The 25,461-nt window shown below is 38.9% G+C and overlaps 1 protein-coding gene across 1 annotated transcript in view; it reads right to left on the bottom strand.

Annotated features, from left to right (window-relative positions):
* FGL1 (fibrinogen like 1) overlaps positions 1 to 22,118 on the bottom strand; it is a 32,698-nt gene extending 10,580 nt beyond the window's left edge. The window contains exons 1-3 of the mRNA XM_045779357.2: positions 21,965 to 22,118; positions 6,427 to 6,506; positions 4,076 to 4,256 (exon numbers count right to left, since the gene is read on the bottom strand). Of these exons, the coding sequence (XP_045635313.1) occupies positions 4,076 to 4,256; positions 6,427 to 6,489 (244 nt within the window). The 5' untranslated portion in view covers positions 6,490 to 6,506; positions 21,965 to 22,118. The remainder of the gene's footprint in view (positions 1 to 4,075; positions 4,257 to 6,426; positions 6,507 to 21,964) is intronic.
* Between the last annotated feature and the right edge of the window lie 3,343 nt (positions 22,119 to 25,461).

Raw genomic sequence — 25,461 nt, 5'->3', positions numbered from 1 at the left:
TAAGCTTCACGAAGTGATATGACAGCCTGCCAAACAGACTTCCCTCTTGTCCCACAATGGTGGCTGAGCTCAAAGCGGAGAACCAAAGACACGATGTCCCCACATGCTAAGCTCAATGAAAGGCCAGCATGAGCCCAGCCACCACTCAGGGGCATGCGGGGAAATGCTAGAGCTCGCCCTGCTCTAGTCATTCTACCCGCCCCCTGCCCCCCCCCCCTTTGCCCCTCCGCAGTCAGGCAACATTAAGAAGGAAACTTAAAAGAAGAGAGTGTGTTGGTTCCTTGGGGAGGGCAGGATTCTTGAGGGGTGGGGTGAGTAGGCTCGCTCCTGTGAAAATAAGGGAGAGCGTATATAATAATGTGGATAGAGAGCTGACATTCATTGAGCGCTTCTTTTGTACTAAATGCTATTGTAATCATGTTACCTGCGTTAACTCTTAATCTTTACAACTAAGAAGCATTCTTATCATTTCCATTTCACAGATGAGGAATATGAGGGCCATAAAGGTTAAGTAACTTGCCCCAAAGCTACAGCTAGCAAGATGGGCAGTTGGAATTTGAAACCAGGTTCAATGCTTCTGCCATACATGAAGATTACGACACAGATCTACTAACTTCTGGGTTTTTTTTTTTAATGTTATATCCAAAACCAGAAAATGTCTATCATCTGTTCTATGTGCGATAATGTTATAAGACAGACAGACAGACACACACACACACACACACACACACACACACACACACGATAATGGTTTGTCCATGTGACTCTTCCATCCAATTCCTGCTTATACAGTCGGTCCTCCTCTGACCTTGGTATTTCCATTTCCTACTAACTGATTTCTGCCTTATTCCTTGGTGACTTTCCCAAGGTCTCCACCCAGCACTCCTGACACAGGGATTGGAGTTTTAGCTCCTGAACATCATTCTTCCCATGACTGGTTGCACAGTGCTAGTAACAAACATCCAATCACCTGCTTCCTGACATGACTGGACACTTGAATTTGTGTTCACAACCTGCTCAGATTGTATCTGAATAGATACCCTGGGTTTTGAGCTTAGTTTGGAATTTGGAATAATGATACTTCTCTTGCATACACAAGTTCCTTGACCTTGAGATTAGCCGTGTACCACTTCTGGAATCATATAAGGTGCCAGCAGTGTTGGTTTCTTCTGAACCCTCTGTTCTTGGTGTACAGATGGCTACTTTCTTGCTGTATCCTCATATGGTCTTTCCTCTGTGTGCCAGTGTCGCTGGTGTCTCTTCTTATAAGGATACTAGTTAGATTGGTGAGGCCCATCCTAATGCCCTTATTGTAACTTAATCTCTTCTGCTAAGGCTCTGTCTCCAAATAGTCATATTCACAGGCATTAGGGGTTAGAACTTCAACATATTAATGGGGGGAGGGGTACAACTCAGCCCATAAGACAAAGTCATCAATCAAACGGCCATTTGGCTATTCTGGCTACCCCCCTTTTCTGAATTGACCCCATTATCAACAATGATTGGCTTACTTAACTCACTGAGATCCTACCCTGACATATGCATCTTACATTTTCCACAGTCTCAGGATAGGTAGCTAAACCCTGCTAAGTGGATAACTGACCACATTACAATTGACCCCAAACATCATCAAATGAAAAGGGTATTGAACTGCCGCCATACCCTACCTACTACCTGAAAAGAAGCAAAGCCTTCCACTAGGTGACCCTGGGAAATCTTGATCTCTCCTCAGCCTGTGAGAAGAAATTTGGGAAGAAGCCTGACCTGATTCTGGTCTTGAGCAATCTCATCCACACCCATCCGCAAAAGCACAACCCCTTTTCAGTTCTGTAGGGGTTCTCATTTAATTGGAGTGGAACCTAGCACTGTATGTATACAGTTTTCCATGGGTCATTGCCTTTCAGCACATTTTGCAACCAGAGTTCATGTTCTGGACTAATTTTTTCAGGGATATTTGTATAGTAAACAGCCTTAGAAGATAGAGACAGTGTCTCCCTCTAGAGCAGATGACAGGTTAGTTTCTGTCCACTTCCATAACAATAACATCTCTTGCAAAGGAGGAAAGACTGGGCCAATTTGCTTGTAACCCATAATAAAAGATTGATGTTTCCTAAGCTCAGGGCTCCTCAGCTGTGTCACAGCCCACTGCCTGCACATTCTCCACCTGGATTACTCCACTGGGCTCCCTTGGTATTTGCAAGCAAGGGATATTGGTATGAACATGAAGATTCCTGACCCGGGAGTCTCTTTTCTTCTGCCGGCGTCCATGAAACGGTGACAGGCTAACTTGTTAGGCTGCAAAGAGAGTAAAATCTCAGACTCTTCATGGTTCTTTTATTGGCATCAGCATTTTACAAGTTCACCAGTTGATTCTAGTGGGTAGGCCTGGCTCAGAATCACCGTCTTCAAGGAATTTCTACTGATTCTGCTTTTTGTTCGATTGCTTTCCTGAGCCTTCTTTCAGTCTTGCCTAATCATCACCGTGGTTCTCTTCTTACGTTCTAGTTCCTGGTTCTTTGCCCTGAGATTGCTTCAGACAGTGCCTTTGTTTCCCAAGCCCATTTTTACCCGAGCTGGCCTTGGTTCCTCTCTGTTTCATGCCGCAGAGCCATGGGCCATCCTCACGCCAATCCCTCTACCGCAGGCCTCCTTCTGGTCCCGAAATGGGGGAGGGGCAGTTGGACTCCAAGAATCAAGGGTAAGGGATCAGGTGGCTGGACAACAGAGTGTCAGGAGCCCCTGGACAAAAGTCTGACCAGAAATAGATTAAGTTCCCGGTAAAGAAAGAAAACGGGAGCATTTTGGTGCAGCATAGTTTCTAAGATTCTCACAATTCTTTTTTTTTTTTTTTAAAGATTTATTTATTTATTTATTCGACAGAGAGAGACAGCCAGTGAGAGAGGGAACACAAGCAGGGGGAGTGGGAGAGGAAGAAGCAGGCTCATAGCGGAGGAGCCTGATGTGGGGCTCGATCCCCTAACGCCAGGATCACGCCCTGAGCCGAAGGCAGACGCTTAACCGCTGTGCCACCCAGGCACCCCCTCTCACAATTCTTATCTCCTACCCTGATGAGTATATTTAGAAACACAAAGTAAAGATGTCTTTATTCCATCAGCCTGGAATCTCTTCAGCCTCTACAGTTTTTCAGTTATCGTCAGATCTATTTTCCAACTTACGTTTGCTTACCTAGCGCTTCCTATCTCTAAGTACTACCTTGCTTTCATTCATAAATGTGGGGCTCTATTATGTTCCAGTTACTCGAATAGGCAAGAGGGAAGAAAGAATGATGAAACATCATCCCAGGCCTCACGAAGCTTCTGGTTAATTGATCAGGACAGATGCATGGACAAAGAAATTACAATACATCATGGGAGAAGCTAGAGCAGACATAGGAACAAAGTTCTCTAGATGGCATTCTCCTTTCTGACAGCTATGCTTTGTTTACTTTAAAAGATGCTTGGAGGAAGGCGAGTGCATGATTTTCTATAAGGAATAATGCTACGTGCAGTGATACGTGCAATGTGTTGACAGTCTAAGATCATTTAGTTTCTGGGTGGAAACACTGACCCAATCAAAAGGAAAATTACCAAACCATAAAATATACATGCAGCTCTTGTATTTCCCTAAATAATTATGATCCTTTTTCTTTCCCTGCCTCTTTATTCTATGACCTTATTTACTACCCTAAAGCACATAACAGTTTCAGAAGGGAAAACTGTATAAATGTAACAAGAAATGATACACAAATAAAAACAAAACTCGACTCTAAAATTTCACAAGGTATCATCTGTTATTTGCATACCAAGTAAACAATCTATTGTCTTTGATCTCTCATTAAATTCTAGAAATTCTGAGATATTTAGCATTGGTATTAAATATCCCCTGCAGAGGTTATAGGGAGAAAAGGATAAAATGTGTAGAAGACACTTAAATTTGGTATAATGTTTCATGTTGCTTGTTATTGGAATAGGAAAAGCTCTTTAGCAAAACCGAAAGTACCAAATAATGAGCACCACCATTGCACGTGGGTGTATGCTATAAGTTCCTGAAACACGTAAGGAAAATAGGTTCGAACCTGCATATTGCCTCTTGCCTCCAAGGTCAATGGCATTATTCTCCTCTCCGTTATCAAGGAACTGGATTTCCTTCTCATGCAAAAGCCGCGTGATCTTCACCTGTTGCTGTTTGACCCGGGTCTCAAGCAAGTGCACTTGGGCTCTGAGCCGTGCCTGCTCCTGGAGGCAGTTCTCAAGAGCCTGCAAAGTGATGTACATCTCATTCTCATTGGGAAATAAATGCTCCTAACTAGTTGGGCAAATTAATGATTCAATTTTGTCCCCAACCCCCATTTCAGAATATTATTCTAACCAGAAAGTGTTTGAAAGCTCTGATACTATTTGTTGTTTGAAGAATAAGTAATTATGGCTATGGTAAAGTGTTTAAACTTAAAAAATTATATATTAATATAAAATAATCTGAATGACTATGCTAAGAGCTTTAGACTTGTCTCATTCGATCTTCGTAATGATTCCAGGAGGGAGGAATTGGCTCAATCCTAATGAGGAAACTTGCTCAGGAATTTTCCAGCAGGTAGGAGGAGTCAGGATTCAAATCCAGTTCGAGATCCCTACTCTCAGTCTCTTTGTGATGCCACCTAAATGCTTTCCTGACAGTAAGGTTTCAATGGCATCATTGCACATTATTAGTGTGTCAATCCCTAAAATAAACAAAGCTTTTGAATGACCTTCTGGTATTAATGTTTTAAAATTTTAATGGAATACTTATAATCCGATGACATTTGGTCACCTTTATAAGGGGTGCTAGTTTAGACTCTCATATCCTTGAGGATCTCACCCACCTACTGTGCAAATTCTACTGAAGTCACTTTAACTTTTTGCTTATTTTTTGTTTTTCCCGCAATTACTTCAGAAAGGGAAGGGAGGAGCCTGAGTTTTCCAGTTAAGCGTTTATCTTCTCTAAAAGGGCAAAAGACATAAGAATATTGGATGCAAAAGAGTATCAGCTCCTTTCTAAGCTGGCTTCTGAGAACTTTCCAAAGGGAAAGCAAACGTGCCGGGGAATTAATTGGGAAGATGAGCTGCAGGGATGGGACTCCAAGGAAGAGGTACTGAGACCAGAAGCTTCAATAAAGTCCTCGGTGCTGGAAGAGTTACTAGAGGTAGAGTGGGGAAAAAAGGACGAAAGACCAGTTTTTGCCATTTTTCCATTTTTACCTTGACGTCTCTATTTGCAACTTATGTCATGATCTCCAGTAATAAGTACAAATATTCACTTTTGAAAAATTCTGAATTTTCACGTGTGATTGCTTTCCACTTCTACCTTTATACACATCATTTCCTAAAACAACCATCAGATAGATTCCCCAATTTAAAATTGCCCTTCGGTTCCTATCTTTATATACTGCCTTGTATTCATTCCATAAATAGGAGGACCCACTACATTCCAGGCCCTCTGCTAGGTGGTCAGAAGAGCACAGCTAGACACCCACCCTATTTAGGACAAAGAGGTACACTTCCTTCCTGTGAAGACCTGTGCTGTAAACACAGAAATTCAGCCTCAAAACTGGCAGTCACATAGCAAGAGAATGGGGAAGTGGTGGTCCAGGTCTTCTCCCCATTTCCAAGTCTGAGTCATTGCATCTCTCTTGGCTCGAGGACCATTTCTAATTTGCTCTTGGTGCATTCTCCTCAACACTCCGTGATTTATCCTCTCTGATTGAGTTATTTGCTTAGCTCCCTGATTCCCACCAGTTCAAAAAATTAACAGCGAGAACATTTCATGGTGTCCGGAATCCTGTACTGCTTTCTAATAGGTGGAAATTGGTTGTGATAGTGTTAAATTTAGTTAAATATAAATTGCAGTGTGTGATTTAAAATAGCTGAAAGTACAGGGTGGGTATCTTCAATCATTATGAGACCACATGCGTGGTTCTATTGAGCTTATTTAAAATTTAGGAGTTTTCTCTCCCCCAGAACTTTGGGCAAATGAATATTTTCTCCCTTTTATTTATGAATGGAAGAAGGCATGAGTTCATTGTTATTACTTTCACATAATTTGTTTAGTTTACACTAATAGTGTTCAATATTGGAAAGCTCAATACTGGGAAAGCCCCGGGTCAATTTTAATTACTATGGATCGTTTTAAGTTTCTAACATTATTTAACTACCCAAATAGCCCCAGTAAATTCAAAAAAGATTTTACTTTCTTGGGAATACTAGTTTTTACTTTGAGGGAAAAAATTACATCACTTCTACGTGCCTATTATGTGCCAGGTGCTTACACAAACCTTTTTTATATTTTCCCCTCATTAATTTTTTCAGTGACAAATTACTAAAGGTTTTCTGCAAAATAAAAGAAAATTCAGGTCAAAGCAGGTTTTATAAATACATAAATAAATGAGCTTACCCAGCTCTCCCGGCCCATTACCAGAACGGTGGTGACAAGGATGAAACTGAACATCTTCATCATTTTTCTCCCTGAAACAACTACAAGAACAAAAGAAATTTCAGAAACTTCTTTACTGTGAATTTTTTCACAAGACCAGGGTTGAGTTCAGGCTCCAACGTGATCCGGGCTGTCAGACGCAGCTCCATCTCTAGTCTGAGTCTTCAAGGAAATTCTCCTGGATGTTCCCACACTTCCCTCACACAGAACGATGCTCTCTGTTACCTTAAGTAGGATTGAGAAGGGACTCTGCCTCTGCTCGAGTGTCCTAATGGTAGCATACTGCTTGTGCAGACGAAGCAAAGGCTCTGTAAACACAAAGACCTGGCGCCATGATTTGGCCGAGCCACTTCTCATTGTGCACCCTCAGGCCACCTACTAAAATGCTCCTGATTTGTAAACGGAAATCGTAATTTCTACCTGACAGGACTGTGGCAATTTTGATGTAATACTTTTAGATACCCTGACATAGGATAAGTGCCTAAGGAACAATAACTCATTTTACATATGGAAGACTGCTTTTATTTTTAAAAGAAAAAAATTACAACTCTAGGACGTGATAAGCATTGTTTTTCTTGATGTCTTAATGGATAGGCAAGCTACCAAGGTGATATAAATCTTTAAGCTCTGTTTAAAGTCATAGAGGAAAACTCACTTTACCACTTATTGAGATTTTTTTAAAATCACTCTTGAGGGGTGCCTGGGTGGCTCAGTCGGTTAAGGGTCTAACTTTTGATTTCGGCTCAGGTCATGATCTCAAGGTCTTGAGATCAAGCCCCACTCTGGACTCTGTGCTGAGCGTGGAGGAGCCTGCTTGGGATTCTCTCTTCCCCTGCCCTCCACATTCTCCCCTTGCTCCCAACACCCCACTTGTGCGCATCCTTTCTTTCTCTCAAAATAAAATAAAATAAAATAAAATCACTCTTGAATTATGAGTCTTGAGGAAAAATTTTGTTCATCCTCAAAATAACTTCTGTATGCTGCCAGTGATGATTTTTCATAAATTTTAGAAGCTAAGGAGCCGAGTAGGGCAGAAATATTTGCATAATCTTCAAACAAATTTTACACCTATGGTTTCCAGAAACGAACTGGAATCAACTGAATTATTTGTTAGCCTATTTTTATTCTTATAGAACCTATGACCACTAGGTCTTTTCATGTATCTATTTCTCAATTTTTATGTAATTAAAAAGGGGGTTCCTAACTTTACTGCCCCTTAGGATCACTTGGGGACCTTTAAAAAAATCTCCATGTCCAGGAATTCAATCGAATGTCTAAAGGTGGCAGTCAAGTGCATGGATTTTTTTTTTTTATTAATAAAATTTTTTATTATGTTACGTTAGTCACCATACAGTATATCCTTAGTTTTTGATGCAGTGTTACATGATTCATTATTTGTGTATAACACCCAGTGCACCATGCAACGTGTGCCCTCCTTAATACCCATCACTGGCCTATCCCAGTCCCCCACCCCTTCCCCTCTGAAGCCCTCAGTGCATGGAATTTTTAAAACATTGCTGATTCCAATGTTCAGCAAAGTTTGGGAAGCAATGATTTGACGTAATATACAAAAAATTTTAAGTCTATTAGAACAAAGTAGTTAGTTCTCAGTCCTCCTGAGGCCAACAAAAACAGTTACAGAATGGGAAAGACACCTAAATTCAGTGATAAATATCGGGCATGGCCACCTTGCAAAGCACTGTAAAATAGAATGTGAGTTTTTAGAGTATGTGAAATTTATGCATTACAGAGAATAATAAAGAGTCTGCTAGATATAACTATAATTTTACTTCTGACTGACTTTTTTTTTTTTACTATGAGTCTAGAATTGTGTTGTGTATTTTATAAGCATGTACTTTAATTCTCAAGGAACTCTCTAAGGCAAGTACTATTATCCTCATGATACAAATGAATAGATCAAAGAGGTTAAGTCACTTCCCTAAGATTACACAACGGGTTTATGGAAGACACAGCAATTGAGCAGAAGGCTTTCCACCTTGATGGCCCATGCCCTTAACCTGAACTCCACAAGGCCTGCCTCGTGATCTACATAGGACTGCAACACTCAGGGAAATGGGCAGCACAGATGAACTCGGGCCCTCCCGCTTGGCCTTCTTCAGTGAACATCAGCCTCGCTCCTGAACATGGCTGTGACTCAACTGTCCCTGAGTCATGCACTTCTCCAAAGGAGCATCAGGTGAACCTGACAGGAGAGGAGACAGCTGCCCTGAAGCAGAGACAATCCGAGGGAATGGCCACGTTAGCAAGCCTTTACTGTTTATCAGCTATCTGCTCCGCACTGTGCTACACGCTGTGGGAGAATAAACATGGCGGCCTTGGTGAGGCAATGTTTCAAGCAAGAAATGAAAATCACTATTAAAATGGAAATGGGCAATATAAATTAAGTATATGTGAAACCATATGTAATTAAATATAAAAACTGAACTTGGCCAGACCACCCCTCAAGACAAAATTAATTACTTCCTCCACTGTGACCCATACTATATTTACAGACCAAAATAGCAGTTATCCACACGATAAACATTGTTTGCATGCCTGCTCTGTTCCAGGCACCGTGCCAAGCAATGAAATTATCATGTGGTCAGTTTTTTGCATGTCTTTCTCTAACTGCTTAGAATAAGATTTTTGAAGCCAAGACCCTACCTTGTTAACTGCTGTATCTAGCATCTAACTTGTTACAGTGACCCCAATAAAAGGTTAGTTGTCTCTGCAGAACATTTTCTCTGGGAAGGAAAAAATTTCTCAGAAGGGAAAAATGTCCTTTCTTTGCCAAAAAAACTTGTCTGTTTGCAGTGACAATACTTCCTCCTGCCTTCTCTATGTGTATCCTGGTCAAGGGAAAAACAATGAGCTAAGTGTATTTTTGAAAATAAGCGTTAGGAAGGGGGTAGAGACTTTTGGTTGGATTGAACACATGAATTTATTTTCTCTCTCACACAAAAACCCACTAGAAAGGAGTAAAGAAAAATGGAGAATACATGAATTGACAAGGTTGATGAGAAAGGTAGTGGAGAAAACACCTGGCATGCGATATCAACACGTTTGTAGGATGTAAAAAGCACCTGGGGGAGCTGGTAGGGCTGCTAAAACTGGGGAACAAGCTGCGGCAGAGGGGAGCCTCACACGAAGCAAGCTAAGCTGCACTGCAACACCCCAGCTGGGTGCAGGCCTGAAGGCATCCGCTAGCTTCAAGGCAGGGTTGGAGGTGACAAGCTGACGTTCAGATTTTTACCTAAACCTGGAGCAGCCCATGAATACTGTTTCTCTCACCCCATCAAACAACAAAGCTTGCTTTCCACTAAGGTTGAACCAGAGAGGCTCTGGGTAGCATGACCACAGGCACAAGGGAGGTCAGGGGAGAGTACTTTGTTCTTCAGGTTGAAACATCCCTCCCCCACCTACACACACACACACACACACACACACACACACACACACACACAAGGATACTTCTGTCCTGGCAGCCAGGCAGCCCGCTGTCTACTCCTCCCACCACTTCCAGGCCAGAGACCATGGGATTCCTCTCTGGAGGAATGAATAGGCTCACAGAAAAGGTCGTCAGAGGCTAACATTGGGCCATTCTCCAACAGAAGAGCTTTGTCCTTCCCTGATCATTCTCCAAAGAAGCCCACCGGTTGGCAAGCCTCATTCATGCACACAGGAGAGATATAGGTTTAATTTTGCGTGTTTCTTTCAAAGGAGTTCTCTCTGAAGGGAGGTATATATTAAGTTTCTTTCTGTATCTGCATTTACCTAACAGTCTAAAGAGAAACACTTATAAGGGTGCCTGGGTGGCTCAGTTGGTTAAGCGTCCAACTCTTGATTTCGGCTCAGGTTAAGATCTCGGGGTCATGAGATCGAGCCCTGTGTCCAGCTCTGCACGGAGTGTGGAACCTGCTTAAGATTCTGTCTCTCTCTACCCTCCCCACTCCCTCTCCCCCGCTCATCTTCTCTTTCTTTCTCTCAAATTAAAAAAAAACAGAGAGAGAGAAACTATAGCAATCAATTTACCATGAAGATGTATAATTTACCCGTTACAACTAATGCTTTCATCTGACATCGTAAACAAAATAACCGACATGTACAGAAAGAAGTGGAGTGCTGTGTAAATCACACAGCTAAGCGGGCGAAGCAGTCAGACCAAATACAGGAACACATGCAATGAGTCATTGCAAAAAGCTCTGCTAAGCATTTGGAGATCCAGTTTTCAGCTAGTCATCCTTTTAAACATTCATATGATATCATTTATAGCAACTTAGTCTAGGAAAACTGATCTTTTACTCTGTGATCTTAGTAACCCTTTAAAATTCAAACATTTATGGGGTGCCTGCTTAATGCCGGGTGCGGTGTGCACTAGATGCTTTTATATATAGTTTGTATTGAATATATTGAATTACATTTAAAATACTAGCTTATATTGGGGCATTTGGGTGGCTCAGTCGGTTAAGTGTTCGACTCATGATTTCAGGTCAGATCATGGTCTCAGGGTGGTGATATTGAGCCCCATGTCGGCTCCGCACTGGGCATCAAGTCTGCTTAAGATTCTCTCTCTCTGTTCCTCCACCCCACCCCCACTCATGCCTGTGCACGCGCTCTTTCTCTCTCTCTAAATAAATAAATAAAATATTAGCTTAGATTAAAATATATAAAAAATTAGGTTTAATTATGACATTAAAATGGTTTTCAATGTAAAAAAAAAAAAAAGACACCCCTCCGAGTTTTTTTTTTTTTTTAATGATTTTTTATTATATTATGTTAGTCACCATACAGTACATCCCCGGTTTCCGATGTAAGGCTCGATGATTCATTAGTTGTGTATAACACCCAGTGCACCATGCAATACGTGCCCTCCTTACTACCCATCACCGGTCTATCCCATTCCCCCACCCCCCTCCCCTCTGAAGTCCTCAGTTTGTTTCTCATAGTCCATAGTCTCTCATGTTTCATTCCCCCTTCTGATTACCCCCCCTTTCTTTATCCCTTTCTTCCCCTACCGATCATCCTAGTTCTTATGTTCCATAGATGAGAGAAATCATATGATAGTTGTCTTTCTCTGCTTGACTTATTTCACTTAGCATTATCTCCTCCAGTGCTGTCCATGTTGTAGCAAATGTTGAGAACTCGTTCTTTCTGATAGCTGAGTAATATTCCATTGTATATATGGACCACAACTTCTTAATCCAGTCATCTGTTGAAGGGCATCTCGGCTCCTTCCACGATTTAGCTATTGTGGACATTGCTGCTATGAACATTGGGGTGCATATGGCCCTTCTCTTCACTACATCTGTATCTTTGGGGTAAATACCCAGTAGTGCAATGGCTGGATCATAGGGTAGCTCAATTTTTAACTTTTTAAGGGACCTCCACACTGTTTTCCAGAGTGGCTGTACCAACTTGCATTCCCACCAACAATGTAGGAGGGATCCCCTTTCTCCACATCCTCTCCCGCAATTGTTGTTTCTTGCCTTGTCTATTTTTGCCATTCTAACTGGCGTAAGGTGGTATCTCAGTGTGGTTTTGATTTAAATTTCCTTGATGGCTAATGATTTTGAACATTTTTTCATGTGTCTGTTAGCCATTTGTATGTCTTCATTGGAAAAGTGTCTGTTCATATCTTCTGCCCATTTTTTGATTTGTTTATTTGTTTCTCGTGTATTGAGTTTGAGAAGTTCTTTGTAGATCTTGGATACCAGTCCTTTATCTGTAGTGTCAATTGCAAATATATTCTCCCATTCCGTGGGCTGCCTCTTAGTTTTTCTGACTGTTTCCTTGGATGTGCAGAAACTTTTAATCTTGATGAAGTCCCATAAATTCATTTTATCTTTTGTTTCTCTTGCCTTTGGGGATGTGTCATGAAAAAGGTTGCTTTGGCCGATGTCGTAGAGGTTGTTGCCTATGTTCTCCTCTAGAATTTTGATGGATTCCTGTCTCACATCGAGGTCTTTCATCCATTTGGAGTTTATTTTTGTGTATGGTGTGAGAGAGTGGTCAAGTTTCATTCTCTTGCATGTAGCTGTCCAATTGTCCCAGCACCATTTATTGAAGAGACTGTCTTTTTCCCACCGGATGTTTTTTCCTGCTTTATCAAATATTAGTTGCCCAAAGAGCCGAGGGTCCATTTCTGAGCTCTCTATTCTGTTCCATTGGTCTATGTGTCTGTTTTTGTGCCAGTACCATGCTGTCTTTGTGATCACAGCTTTGTAGTACAGCTCGAAATCCGGCATTGTGATGCCCCCAGCTTTGTTTTTCCTTTTCAACAGTTCCTTGGAGGTTCGGGGCCTTTTCTGTTTCCATACAAATTTAAGGACTGTTTGTTCCAGTTCTTTGAAAAATGTCCTTGGTATTTTGATCGGGATAGCATTGAAAGTGTAGATTGCTCTGGGTAGCATGGACATTTTAACTATGTTAATTCTTCCGATCCATGAGCATGGAATATCTTTCCATCTTTTTATGTCTTCCTCAATGTCTTTTAAGAGTGATTTATAGTTTCTAGAATATAGGTCCTTTACGTCTCTGGTTAAGTTAATTCCAAGGTAACGTATGGTTTTTGGTGCTATTATAAATGGGATGGATTCCCTAATTTCTCTTTCTTCGGTCTCGTTATTCGTGTATAGAAATGCAACTGATTTCTGAGCATTTATTTTGTATCCTGCCACGTTACTGAATTGCTCTATAACTTCTAATAGTTTGGGAGTGGCTTCTTTTGGGTTTTCCATATAGAGTATCATGTCATCTGCAAAGAGAGACATTTTGACTTCTTCTTTGCCAATTTGAATACCTTTGATCCCTTTTTGTCGTCTGATTGCTGTTGCAAGGACTTCTAGTACTATGTTGAATAATAGTGGCGAGAGTGGGCATCCTTGTCGAGTTCCTGATCTTAAGGGAAAGGCTTCCAGCTTTTCCCCATTGAGAATAATATTTGCAGTAGGCTTTTCATAGATGGCTTTTATGAGATTGAGAAATGTACCTTCTATTCCTACACTCTGAAGGGTTTTAATCAGGAAAGGATGCTGTATTTTGTCAAATGCTTTTTCGGCATCGATTGAGAGGATCATATGGTTCCTGAGTCTTTTCTTGTTGATATGATGTATCACGCTGATTGATTTGCGAATATTGAACCACGCTTGCATCCCAGGTATGAATCCCACTTGATCGTGATGGATAATCCTTTTAATGTACTGTTGGATTCTATTAGCAAGTATCTTGTTGAGGATTTTGGCGTCCATATTCATTAGGGAAATCGGTCTGTAATTCTCCTTTTTGAGGGGGTCTTTGCCTGGTTTGGGGATCAAGGTAATATTGGCCTCATAGAATGAGTTTGGTAGCTTTCCTTCTGTTTCTATTTTTTGAAATAGCTTTAGGAGAATAGGTATTATTTCTTCTTTGAATGTTTGGTAGAATTCCCCAGGAAAACCGTCCAGGCCTGGAGTTTTGTTATTTGGAAGGTTGTTTATCACTGACTCAATTTCTTCATAATTAATTGGCCTGTTTAAGAAATCAATTTCTTCCTTTTTCAATCTTGGTAGTTTATAGGTTTCCAGGAAGGATTCCATCTCTTCCAGATTGCTTAGTTTATTGGCATATAGCTGTTGATAAAAATTTCTAATAATCCTTCCAATTTCAATGGTGCTCGTCGTGACCTCTCCTTTTTCATTCATAATTTTAATAATCTGGGTCCTTTCTCTTTTCTTTTGGATAAGTCTTGCCAGTGGTCTGTCAATTTTATTGATTCTCTCAAAGAACCAGCTTCTAGTCCTGTTGATCTGCTCTACTGTACTTCTGGTTTCTGCTTGATTGATTTCAGCTCTAATTTTGGTCAACTGCTTCCTCGTGCGTGGATTAGGCCTGTCCCTCTGTTGCTGTTCCAGCTTCTTGAGGTGAGAATATAAAAACTGCATTTTAGATTTTTCTATTCTTTTGAGTGAGGCTTGGATGGCTATGTATTTCCCCCTTAGGACTGCCTTTGCAGTATCCCATAGGTTTTGGACTGTTGTATTTTCATTCTCATTGGTCTCCATAAATTGTTTAATTTGATTTTTGATTTCCTGGTTTATCGAGTCATTCCTGAGCAGGATGGTTCTTAGTCTCCAAGTGTTTGAGTTTCTTCCAAATTTTTCCTTGTGGTTGAGTTCCAATTTCAGAGCGTTGTGGTCTGAGAATATGCAGGGGATAATTTCAATCTTTTGGTATCGGTTGAGACCTGTTTTGTGTCCCAGAACATGGTCTATTCTTGAGAATGTTCCATGGGCATTAGAATAGAATGAGTATTCTTTGGTTCTGGGGTGTAGTGTTCTATATATATCTATGAGGTCCAACTCGTCGAGTATGGCATTCAAAGCCTTTGATTCTTTGCTTAGTTTTTGCCAGGGTGTTCTGTCTATTTCTGATAGTGGAGTGTTGAGGTCCCCTACTATTAATGTATTTTTATTTATATGTCTCTTTATTCTGGTTAAGAGTTGGCTTGTGTATCTTGCTGCTCCCCTGTTGGGGGCATATATATTTATAATTGTCATATCCACTTGTTGAATACTTCCCTTAAGAATAATATAGTGCCCTTCTGCATCTCTAACTATAGTCTGTAGTTTAAAATCCAATTTATCTGATATGAGAATTGCTACCCCAGCTTTCTTTTGAGGTCCATTTGCATGAAAGATGGTACTCCATCCCCTTACTCTCAGTCTGAATGCATCTTTGGGTTTGAAATGAGTCTCTTGTAGACAGCAAATGGATGGGTCATTTCTTTTTATCCAATCTGCAACCCTGTGGCGCTTTATGGGATGGTTCAAACCATTTACATTAAGACTGATTACTGAGAGATATGATTTTAATGTTGACCCCTCCGAGTTTTTAGAGGGGAGAGAAGTGAGAAGAGAATTGCCAAAGAACAGAGAAGTATGAGCAAATTGAGGAGATGAATACAAATGTATATGTATTAATATTTTCCAATTGATAAGGTAATCTTGGAATTGTATTTTTAAAACTTTTCTAGATGGCTTTTACTATTGTCATGAAAGACAAAGTAATCTCCTTCAAGATGCCAACACAAACTACACTAAAGAGCCTTACTTACAATACAGTAGTGTCCTCAACTTTGCATTGCAGATGTTGAGATATTTGCAAATCTAGCAAAATTTCAGATAGAAATGAGTACCCTAACCCAAGGCATCTGATGTTATAAACAAACACATTTTCATTCCCATCGTGGGGGTAGTCTCATGTTTCTTTTACCTAGGAGTTCTTGGAAGGATCTGTCATTACCATTGGTCCATCTGTCAAGAGTCTCTTTGTGAAAAAAGAAAGCCGACAGAAGAATAAATTCTTACTACAGTTATAACAATTTGTTTTAGATATATTGTATATATTTAGATATGGAGACATTTCCACCTTTCAAATTAGGTATAGCAGTCAAACAGTGTTAGAGTAAGGTTTACGGATTTAGCTATGCCAGTGGTATACTCTTGTTCATTTAAATGTAATTATAGGCAGTTAAGGCCTAAAAAATACAACAATCCCTAAAACATGTTTCTTCCTTTCCTCCGTCAGAATGAAAGACAGAAAAAAATGGGACAAAAAAAGAAAAGATTGAATTACTTTCAATGACTGTACTCCATAAATCACATGGGAAAACAATATAGGTTGTCAACGTATCTACTGTTGTCTGTACTAAATTTCAATAATTGTTAATACACAAATTATTATTAATAAACGTTAATAAAATTATATCATTAAATTATACATTTATGCATTACCAATATATTATACACTATAAATTTATTAATAATATTATTAATTAATAAATATTATAAATAAAATAGTAATAGTATAATTAATAGTAAAATAATTCATTGGAAACAAGACTGATCTTTCCTAGGAAAAGCTGAGATGATGAGTGGTGCTCTCTAAAGATCATCAAAAAGGAGAAGCTCTCTATGCAAGACTTGAGCTTGTCTTCATTGTTTATAAAATATATGTAGTATTTCCATACTTGAATCATAAATACTTCAAGGGCAGTGTTTTCTGCTACATTGCCCATCTTCTGAATTACCTTTTTGCAAAATAGAAGCGGTAATTGTCCTTAGACTTTAATACTATTGCTAATTCTCTCACTTAACATATTTTTCAGTACTATATAAAATTGTGATAAAATTACAATTTAATTATGTTCAGTTAGCCAAAATATAGTACACCATAACAAAAAAATTTTAAAAAATAAATAAATAAAGATAAGTGGAGAAAATGGCTGTGGGCATCCTGGAAGAGTATTCTCACCAGAATACAGCCATACTGTTACCCTGATCTTGACTTTCCACCCCCACAACTGCGAGAAATAAATTTCTACTGTTCGTTAAAAAAAAATTATGATTTAAAAATTCTAATTTTAGGGTTGCCCGGCTGGCTCATTCAGAAGAGTATGTGACTCTTGACTTCAGAGTCATGAGTTTGAGCTCCACATTGGGTGTAGAGATTACTTGTCTAAATAAATATATTTTTAAATCTCTTTTTAAAAAGAAAAATAAATAAAACTTCATACTGTAAAAAAAAGATGTAATTGAAAATAGGGATATGAACAGTTATTTGCACACCAATGTCTATAGCAGCATTATTCCAACAGACAAAAGGTGTGTGAACAACAACCCAAATGTCCATGCACAGATGAATGGATGATCAGAAAGACATATATACACACAATAAAATATAAATCTTGAAGACCTTACGTCAAGTGAAACAAGCCAGACACAAAAGGACAAATGTTGTATGTTTCCCCTCATACAAAGTAACTAATCAAATGCCTAGAGATGTATTATGCGTATTACTTTGAAGTGTATGAAATTGCCATTTTTGTAGGTCGAAAACATTCAAATGTACGTCATTTCTTACGGTTCAACCTAATATATTAAGAAAAGGACAGCTAGGCACTAAAGAAATTGAAAAATACATGCAAATATAATGAAATATTATATGTATGTTTATGGTCTACCCACACCACTGCCGTCTACAATGTAAGTGCCATGAAATGAAGGACTTAATCCTTTTTATTTCTGCTATTTCCCAGTGCTTAGTGGAAAGGTACTGTATCAGTTTCACAGGGCTGTTGTAACAAATTGCCACAGGGCAGATGGCTTAAAGCAACAGAAGGTGATTCTGTCACATTTCTGGGGGATAGGTGTGTGAAATTAAGGAGTCCTATGGCCATGCTTCCTCTGAAAGCCTCTAGGAAAAAATACTTCTTTGCCTCTTCTAGCATCTGGTGGCTGCCAGAAATCGTTGACATCCCTTGGTGTGTGGCAGCAGCGCTCTACTCTCTGCTTGCACATTCACATAGCTGTCTTCCCTCTGTGTATCCCTGTGTCTAAATTTCCATCTTTGTACAAGGACACCAGCTCATTGGATTGGGGCTCATCCTAATTCAATATGACCTTATCTTAACTTGATTCCATTGACAAAGACCTTATTTCCAAATATGGTTACATTCACAGGTAATGAGAGTTAGGATCGAATTTACCACTTACGGGGCACGATTCAACTTGGTTCAGGTACTCGACAAAATATTTGGTGAATTGATGCAAAGAACATTTATGAATTGAAGTTAGAATTTTAGAGCTTCCCAGCATCCATTATTGTAATTTTACAGTTATTTATTAGAGACAAAATTCTTTTTAAAAAAAAAATTTTATGTATTTATTTGAGCAGGAGAGAGCACAAAAAGGGAGAGCAGCAGAGTGACAAGGAGAAACAGACTCCCTGCTGAGCAGGGAGCCCAATGTGGGGCTCGATCCCAGGACCCTGAGATCATGACCTGAGCCCAAGGCAGACGCTTAACCAACTGAGCTACCCAGGTGCCCGAGATCAAATTCTTTTTGTCTGCTGAATTTATTAGATGTCCCTATCAGATTCCCTCCATCATCTCCCCTCCTTCAGCAATGACTGAGAACATTTAATAAACTATGGCTTTTGTAAAGTTTGTATTGATTTGCAAATATGGCATTGTGGTGTGTGCTAGCTTATGTTGGTTTTAAAGAGATATTTGAATTTATAAAATCCCAAGAGAAAAGAAATAATTGAAAACTTAAAACCTAACATATTTAAAATTAGGCTATCTTAATGGGCTAAAGCTATTATCAGACTTATTTCATAATAAATTATTAGTTTGACTCAAAGTTTTCAGTTGGTAATAAATATATTTCCCAAGTAGAATTACAATAGCTCTGCTGCTATTTTTTAAAATCTCATTTGTACCTTTATGGTTATTTATTATGTAATTTTTAAATTTGTCATAAAGTTCAAGTCATAAAAAGTAAAAAATTACCCCTCCACATGATCGAAATTTCTTAACAAGTAATCAATAGCAGAGTCATAAACATGTAAATTTTTTTAGTGTTACAGGAAATAAGAAGCAAGAATAATTGTTTATAATAAGCAAGCAAAAGAAAATGAAGATGGAGAATAAAAATATTTTTAAAAAACACATGAAGAGACTTTGGAAGTAGAAAACACTATTCCAGGGGCGCCTGGGTGGCACAGCAGTTAAGCGTCTGCCTTTGGCTCAGGGCGTGATCCCGGCGTTATGGGATTGAGCCCCACATCAGGCTCTTCCACTATGAGCCTGCTTCTTCCTCTCCCACTCCCCCTGCTTGTGTTCCCTCTCTCTCTGGCTGTCTCTGTCGAATAAATAAATAAAATCTTTAAAAAAAAAAAAAAGAAAACACTATTCCATGAGGCTACTACACATGGTCAAACTATAATAAAGGAAGTGAGCTCATCCACACATCATCACCACTCCAGGAAACAAGGCTCAGAGACGGTAAATTATGTAGCTAAAGGAAGAAAATTAACTTTCACTAAGTATATTCACATTAACCTGGGAAATGAGTGTAACAATATGATGTAATACCATTTATTTGTGACTCTGATTCAAATTGTTCTTCTGACTGAAAATATAAACCAATATATTTTACTGGGTTATTGATTGGGATTTTTCCTTTATCTTTCCAGTAGTAAAAATAACGTCTCATTTTTCCTGTGTAATAGTAATCAGATTTTCATTGCTTTAATCCACTTCCAGCTCTCAGATAAAATATTCAGGAGTCCAGAATTCCAAGTCATGAAATTTTTGTGCCTTCCAGACTTTGCTTTTATGCTGTCTGTTGAAATGAGTATGTTTTCTTTGGTTCATCAAGTTCCCTTCTGTATTTGTGGGGTCAAGTGCTTTATTACAGAAATGAATAAATTTTCTTAAAAACTTAAAGAGCTTTAAAACAAATTATGGTCTTACATCTATGTCTGATTCTGGCTTTTGTATAAGAGACAGTGTACGTTGAAAGAGCTTTGGGAGATGCTGGGAGATTATATAACACGTATACATACTGCTATACATGAGGCTTGGTAGAAAATAAAGGTCCAATAAAATGTTTTGGCAGGCTATGTCTCTTGGTGTCCTGAAATTTCCATCTCATCGCGATTAAAATAATCAAATCTGATCCTTCCCAGAGAAAGGAGGCACCCTCTAGTCTGGCAGCTACTTGAATAATAAGGCATTTCCAAATGTCATTATAAATATATATTTTAAAGTCATTATATTAATTTGATAATCTTTAGAATAATTCCTGAGAATATCTCAAGTCATCTAAAATTCCTCAGTGCCCAATTATAATTATTTTTTTTTTTAAGATTTATCTATGTATTTGAGAGAGAGAGAGGGAGAGTGCACATACGAGTGAGGTGGGTTGGGGGGGTGGGGGAGAATACAGGAAGAGGAAGAGGGAAAGAGAGAATCTTTTTTTTTTTTTAATTTTAATGATTTTTTATTATATTATGTCAGTCACCATAGAGTACATCCCCGGTTTCCGATGTAAGGCTCGATGATTCATTAGTTGCGTATAACACCCAGTGCACCATGCAATACGTGCCCTCCTTACTACCCATCACCGGTCTATCCCATTCCCCCACCCCCCTCCCCTCTGAAGCCCTCAGTTTGTTTCTCATAGTCCATAGTCTCTCATGTTTCATTCCCCCTTCTGATTACCCCCCCTTTCTTTATCCCGGAAAGAGAGAATCTTAAGCAGACTCCACGTTGAGCCCAGAGCCTGACACAGGCTTCCATCCTAGGACCCTGAGATCATCACCTGAGCTGAAATCATGGCCTAAATCCCCCAGGCAACCCCCCACCCATTGTAATTGTAATTCTAAACATGTTCTACAATGTAGGAGAAATGTTTAGGTATCGGCTATTTCAAATACTTTTAGAGTCTGGTCTCCATCATTCATCATTGTAAACCATTATTATTTTGCAAATCTGGCTTCTGATAAAGTCGTATCAGATTATTCCTCACTATGCAGTTGTATTTCTTTTATAATGTTTTTGTTTCAGGCTGTAGGCTGTTTCAAAACTTTCAATTTTTGTAAAATTAAAATAGTTTTCAAATGGCTATTCTTTGACATACTGTGTTATTTGATATCAATTATTCTAAGTCTTTAAAGTCCAATTTCTTCCCCCACTAAAACCTTTTTTAAGTTAGTTGATAGCGAATTAAATTTAAGAATTTTTTTTTTAAGATTTTATTTATTTATTTGACAGAGAGACAGCCAGCGAGAGAGGGAACACAAGCAGGGGGAGTGGGAGAGGAAGAAGCAGGCTCATAGCGGAGGAGCCTGATGTGGGGCTCGATCCCATAACACTGGGATCACGCCCCGAGCCGAAGGCAGATGCTCAACCGCTGTGCCACCCAGGCGCCCCATATAGCGAATTAAATTTAAAGGCAGAAATATTAAGTTTTAAACTGAAATGTTGTATAGCTGATACATAACTTTTAAAAGCAATTACAAAACAAAAATACATATTAATGTAAAAAGTTTTTTAAATGGTGTTTTAAGCAAGCTATCATGAAAGGATACAAGATAAAAGAAATAAGAAAGAGCTATTAAAAGAAACATATTTAGTAAGTTAGCATTCATGAATGGAAACTACACCCTTAATGTAAGACCGTTACTTAAAAATTTACCCATTAACACAGACTTAGAGCTCCTTTTAGGCATTTTCTTTCAAATTTTTTTTCCTTTTTCTGAAAATGGAATATAACAGTATCCTTGTTATTTATCTTAAGCATTTACTCTCAGTGAAAGCCTTAAAAAGCTAAAGAAGTTTGATTCCCAAAAGATAGAAATAAAGAAAAGCATTTCTGAAGATTTTACTTCTGAAATGGAAATTTTAACATTGTCCATTTTATTTTCTATCTTGTATATTAAAACTGCAAATCCTATTATCTACATCGAATTCCCATCCATCATTCAAAATGTGCTAGGAGTGGAAAGGAGATATAATTCTAAGTTTATTTTCCAAGTTGCAGAGGTGGTCTTTTCTCTAATTAACCTGACTTCTCCTAAAGGCCCATGGTTGTTTCCTGAGTTATGCGTAATATTATACCTATGAAATCAACTAGCATTATTACAATTATGTCAAAAGTAGAGAAATGTTAAATACCTTGCCTGAAGTCAAAAACGTGTCAGAGACACAGCTCAGACGGGGTCCTGCCACACGGCCTCCCAGGATTCTCTGACTGCATTCAGAATTTGTAATTTTCTCTGTTATTTGATTCGAAATAGGGACAATGTTGATTCTGGCTTTAATCCAGAAACAAATAAATGAGGAAATCAGTTTAACTGGAAGGAAAGCTAAAAACGGAGATTCAATGACAAATCAGAGTACTCAGATATTTTTTCTCCTATTTGTATGAATTTTTATGAAAGATCTAATAATTTATATTCATGAAAACACACCTCTGATTTTTTTAACCCTTATTTTTGTGCTCATCTGGAGAATTTTTGTACTTGAACTTTGGTAATGCTTAATACTTGAAGATTAAGTAAAACCAAATTTCAGTTAAAGGTTTGCTTTATAGTACTCATGATAATAAAGTTTTACCTATAAAAATGTGGGTTAAAATGTCATTTCAATTACAATATGGAGAGAAGCCTGATTTTTCTTAGTTACAAAAAATGTGACTAACAATTGCCAAGATGAAATGGTCAGCTTAGCTGATCTTTAAGGAAAACAAAAATTCCCTGAGGTGCAAAATTACGAAATTTATCTGTACACATCACTTATACCCTGAACGAGTTGTTCCTTTTGTTTAAACTCTAGAGGTTTTTCGAATGTGTAACGCTCGACTTGTTAGCTCCACTGGTTGAGTAATAGTTTCAGACCGGAAATCCAGGTTCATCCTTTCTTCTGATGTAACCGAAGCTTTTGTTTGCTATTCACTCTGTGATCCCTATTTATTAACTCAGATTCCAGTAAAATACAGAAGTTGTGTTTTCTTTCTGTTGTTTGTTGTTTTCTGCACCCAAGTGTTGCCAGTGTTTGACCTTTCCATGAAACATTTTCCTGCCATTCACTCGGAAATTTTAAGTTGATGAAGAAAAAGCTAATTCTGATGATTTACTGGAAAGACAAACAATTAGGTTGAAGTTGGGGGGACGCAGAATACGTGATTCCCAAATATGCCACTTTGACGTGTGGATTATTTTGAGCTGAAGATATCAAGGCTCAACAAACTAAACAAGAGCTGTTTACCTTCCCTTTAACTGCTTAAAAGAATTTAATTAGAGGGTCTCCAGGAGGGAGCTAATACCAAAGAGAACTTTTTGTCAGAAAGATATATCTGGGTGCCCCTGGGTGGCTCCGTGGGTTAAGCATCTGCCTTGTCTCAGGTCATGATCCCAGGCTCCCTGCTCAGCAGGGTGTCTGCTTCTTCCTCTCCCTCTGCTCCCCCACCCCACTTGTGCATGCTCTCTCTGTTTCAAATAAATAAATAAAATATTTTAAGAGAAAAGAAAAGAAATGAAAAGAAAAGACATATCTGCATTGCACAGCAAACATTTGTTTGTCAAACATTTGCTCTACTCAACTTCCTGTGACTTCTGGTCTTCCCCTTTGATGCCCCAAACCATTACCCACTTCTCCTTAGCTCATCATGGCATACAAGCTTCAACTGCCTGACTGCTTTTGGGGTCTCTGTCTTTAGGTCTCATACACACAAAATTTGTTTCTCTCCTGTTAATCTGTCTTCTGTTAATTTAATTATTAGACTAGTCAAAGAACATAGAGGGGTTGAAGGGAAAAGTCTTCCTCCCTGACAAAATGATTTACATACACGGGAGTGGAAATTATACATTCATAGTTGTAGAGACTTCAAGCTGCTGGCATTAAAAATCAAAAACAAAAGTATGGGATTATTTGGCTGATTTGATAATTATCTTGGTGGTAAAATGAAATATTTTGAAATACAAACCTATATTTTTCTTCCTTGTATCCCTTTTGCCTTCCCCCTGTGCTCACTTCCTCGGAGAAGGGACAGTAATAGCCATAACAATGGCTCTCGCATGTGGCACACTTATGTGCCAGACATGGTAAATATAGAAACTCATTCAGCCACAACAGCCCTATGAGCAGATATTGTTACCATCTCCATTTTACAAATGAGGAAACCAAGGCACAAAGGTTTGAGTAACTTGCCCAAGGTCACACAAGTAGCATGAGGTGGAGCCAGGATTCAAAGATAGTCAGGTGGAGAATCTGTGCTCTTCACCATTAAAAATGGATAATGCTGTCTATTGAGGACTTGACCCGACTCATTGCCTAAAGAAAAATCTGGAAAAAGCTAATCAGACAGTAAGGACAGAATCTAGGGTCAATGTTTTCTGAAAGCATGACAGACACTGAGCTTCCCAGGAGAAATATTACTCCTTTAGTCCACAGATATATTGATAGAACATGGGGGAAGAATTGTCAACAGGAAAAGTCAATTTGTGAACTTGCCCAACTGTACCAAACCTATAAAATGAGAATGGGACCTGAGATCACTGGCTGAAAAGAAGTGTGAGGAAATGCTGTAAGAGGAGCAGGTTGGATTCAGTGTTGGAGGAGATGGACCAGAAACAGAAGAGTTGACATGCATACTTTAAGGCAGAGTTTTGTTGTTGTTGTTGTTGTTGTTGTTTGTTTGTTTGTTTGTTTTTAACACAGCTTCACTGAACGGAATCGTGAGATAATTAAGGCTGACGTCTCAAATTAGCCTGTCTACAAGTTGGATTTTATGCACTTACCCGAAGTGTGATTCCTTTCCTGGGAACTAACTTACATTCAACAGTTTCTAAGGGACATATAAAACAGAAAAGCTAACACATTAATTTAGAAAAAGAGAATTGTTTAGTTAGACGATCTGTTTAGTAATTTGCACAGAAGATTCCTCACGGGTGGGCAAAATCAGCCTGGAGAGCAAGTCAAAAGCAGCTTGGGTGCACAAAGAACATGAATAATGGCTATTGGATAATCTTAGAGGCTTTGTTTGTTTGTTTGTTTGTTTTTCAAAGTAAAGCAATTAGATATACTTTCTTTAACTGGCCTGAGAATATTTCCAATGGACAACAGCTACAGTTGCACCAAGATCAGGTCGCTCTGGCTCCTGGGCAGGATTAGATGAGCACTGACAAGTTCTCTCCTTCTTCTCTGGAAAGACTTTATTCAGAGAACTCTCTCAATTCATACATCAGTTATACCACAATTGTCTTCCAAACACTCTGAACCCTGGATTGTGTCTGCTGGATCGGACACCTGCCCATTATCTATACCTGACCCGGTCCCAGGGGGAAGGTTTAATTCCAGCTCTCCCCATGTCCAGTCCATTCAAGGCTGAAGCAGCAAACATGTCTGTTCTCAGCCCCATTGTGAGCTAGACTCAGAAAACTGATCTTACATCCGTTCGTGTATGCTACCAGCATACATTTCTGATGGTTATATTTTCCAACCTTACTCCCAACTCAGGGAGATGTACCTTTTATAGAACTTGCAAAATCTTGTGCTCTCAATACAATGATCACATCTTAAACTCAAAACATGCCTTTTACTGAAATATTTAGAGTGGAGCATATTATAAGTATCAAGCAAAGAGGTCATCAAGAACTGTCTTCATCCAGGCA

Source organism: Ursus americanus, chromosome 27, assembly GCF_024610735.1.
Source record: "Ursus americanus isolate L20-20 chromosome 27, mUrsAme1.1.p, whole genome shotgun sequence".
NCBI classification, from domain to species: domain Eukaryota; kingdom Metazoa; phylum Chordata; class Mammalia; order Carnivora; family Ursidae; genus Ursus; species Ursus americanus.
The sequence above is the reverse complement of the archived record's forward strand: the minus strand, read 5'-3'. Positions and strand labels throughout refer to the sequence as shown.